Source organism: Limulus polyphemus, unplaced genomic scaffold (genome assembly GCF_000517525.1).
Source record: "Limulus polyphemus unplaced genomic scaffold, Limulus_polyphemus-2.1.2 Scaffold806, whole genome shotgun sequence".
In the NCBI taxonomy this organism is placed as follows: Eukaryota; Metazoa; Arthropoda; class Merostomata; order Xiphosura; family Limulidae; genus Limulus; species Limulus polyphemus.
In genome coordinates, this window is record NW_013666416.1 from 17,224 (window position 1) to 20,021 (window position 2,798).

Consider the following 2,798-nt stretch of genomic DNA (forward strand, 5'->3'; position numbering starts at 1 on the left):
CCAAGCCATCATAATATAAACAGGTGCATACTAGTGGAACTTACGTCATTGTGACGTCAATATAGATGTTCAATTCTTATCATCTCTTTCTATGTCTGGTTTACTTCGGCTTGATACCATAATTACATGACTCAGTTGCTAGACTAGTTTGCCGAACTAATCAGATATATAAAGAGAGTTTCATATATACAATGATCTAATGTTGCATCAACACTTTAATCAAAAATATCTTAACCAAAAACATTTCTAATAATATGGTTTACAATAGTAACTGAAACTAGCCAATATTGTAAGTTTCAAAATCGAAAACAATAAGCCTCTTTCTTTTCTTTGTCCTCAAAGTTTCCGGAGCCGTAACTAACTTACTATTTGAAGTCACAGCTTGGAGACTGAGTTTCAAAACGTTATTGAACTAAAGCCAGAATGATAAAAGCAGACAAGGCCATTTGGCCTAAAACGGTCTATGACCATCCAAATATCATGCGCACACAGTTAGCTTCCCTTGTTACTGAAGAACGAAATTAAAACCTGTAAAAATAACAAATGTGCTACCATTTAGCTGTTCTCTTCAAAAATGATTCAACGATTCTTAAAAAAATACAAAGTTTATATTTTTTAATGGTCATCAAGAACGCAAAACGTTAGTCTTTGATTTTTGTGCATAGATAATGTAAATGTTTAAACATACAAGTAAAATCATTACTACACAGACAATCCACTAAATTTTGTGGAATACTTGTAGTGGGAACTGACTTAATTTATAGTTGCATTAGAAAATAGTACTTGAAATGTCTGAAACATCGCTTTGACCAAACTCCTAATATTTTCTGGAATAAAACACACAAACAACCACACACACCAAAATTATAAATATAACTAATAGTATCTTATTTCAACCTTTAGTTATGTTATTATAATAATCACAGTTAAGCCTGTTTATTACAGGCAGATAACTAAACATATACAATACTAAAACACCTACCTTACTAACGTTTGTGGAGGGCTAGTGACGGCTAATGATGTAATTTCCCTTTTCATAACATACAGGGTCAGTAATGACAAGAAACAAATTACAGCAGCATCACTAATAATTCCTGAGTTAAAAAAGGAGTGGATAAACAAAACCACAACTGTGAATAAAAGGCGTGAAATACTTAAATCATATTAATGTCTAACACTATTGGCTATTAGAAAATTATCAAATGCAGGAATACACATTTAACGACATTCTATATCAAAGACACTTTAAACATCTTCAACAGAAAAGTATAACCCGTGTGTACCACATCTTTCTTCAAAAGAAACTTAAAACCTGCGTATAAATTTTTGTATTTGTTTATGGTTGGTATGTTGAAGTAAATTAGAAATTAAACAGTAAATAACTGTTAGTAGATATAAAATAAATCAGCATAAAGATGTAAAGAAGTCGTTTAGCAGATTTTGGTTGCATACAAGAAAAATCGTTACTATAAACCCAAAGGAAACGTAAAAGCTTGGAAGTTTTGTGCGTGTCACATGGCAAACCACCCGATGTAACTCATCAACTTAAATAAATGCTGCATATACAAATTCATATCTTTAATATTACTATTCTTACCATATTCCTACCTGCCTTCTATTTTCTCTGTACCCTACAAATAAATTACCATAACAACAACGCCACTTACTACACCGTTCACCTATTGTTACGTTGCTATAGCAATCACAGTGAAACTTGATTATTGAAAGTACGATATCTACACTATTTTTATAGGGCAGGTCTGAGGTTTATTCACTAAACATTAAACAGATGTGATTTTATGTGTTAAGGTGAACGTATATTTTGTTAAAGTTGTGAGTACACCAGAACATAAACTAAAAGGGTAATTTATACAGCTACTAACTACAGGCTTAAAAATACATTCAAATATCACGTTTGTCATTAAAACTGGGTTTAATTAGAGGTTTCCTTAGCTAATAAGGGTAATTTATACAGCTACTAACTACAGGCTTAAAAATACATTCAAATATCACGTTTGTCATTAAAACTGGGTTTAATTAGAGGTTTCCTTAGCTAATAGCAGACAAGCTATAAAGCACAGTAAGACTCGTAATATTTTTTACTTTTCATTCTGAATTGTTCTAAATCTACCAGCTTCCTAAAAGATTTCAGTTTTTCCCAACTTTAACGTTATACACCTAAAATAAACATGGTTCCTTAGTGCCTAAATTAAGTTACAAACAACCCAGCCAGGATCGAGATGGGATAACAGTGAGGTCGAACAACATATTACACAGTAATCTCACTTAAAATATATATTCCTAGCCAATCACTAACTAGTACGCCAATTTGTTTCTAGAGCTAGCTCTTCGAACAAAATAAGTGTTATTTGTAATTGGAGATTAGTTTCCACTCTCCTCTCGGTATGTTTAGAATCGCGTATTTCCCACATTCTTCAGTAGCAACAAGCGCCCTCTAGTTTTTGAAAAACAGATTAATGATGATGACAAAACCTTGTCGAAACGTTGTACATTTGCTGTTATATTGAAGTTTTTCTTCATTACCCAATCAAGCCGTCTTCAGCCATTATTAGATTAATATGTGTTTATTCACATTACTGTCTACTGGAAAATAGAACTAAATATGGTGTGCTTTATATATATATATATATATATATATAATTCTGTCATTCTGAAAGAGGGCTAGAGGCTATTCAACGTTTCAGTTATGCTAAAAGAACTAAAGTTTCTTAAACCTACATTTTTCAGTTATTTTAGGACTAAAATATACAGCAAAACTTCTAACATAATGTATAGTG

At 31.7% G+C, this 2,798-nt stretch overlaps 1 protein-coding gene across 1 annotated transcript in view; it reads right to left on the reverse strand.

The window, feature by feature from the left end:
* Positions 1-982: 982 nt before the first annotated feature.
* Positions 983-2,798, reverse strand: part of LOC111086037 — a gene marked incomplete at its 3' end in the record, with an annotated part of 18,793 nt that continues 16,977 nt past the window's right edge. Inside the window, exon 5 of the mRNA XM_022387389.1 lies at positions 983-1,094. Coding sequence (XP_022243097.1) covers positions 983-1,094 — 112 coding nt within the window. The remainder of the gene's footprint in view (positions 1,095-2,798) is intronic.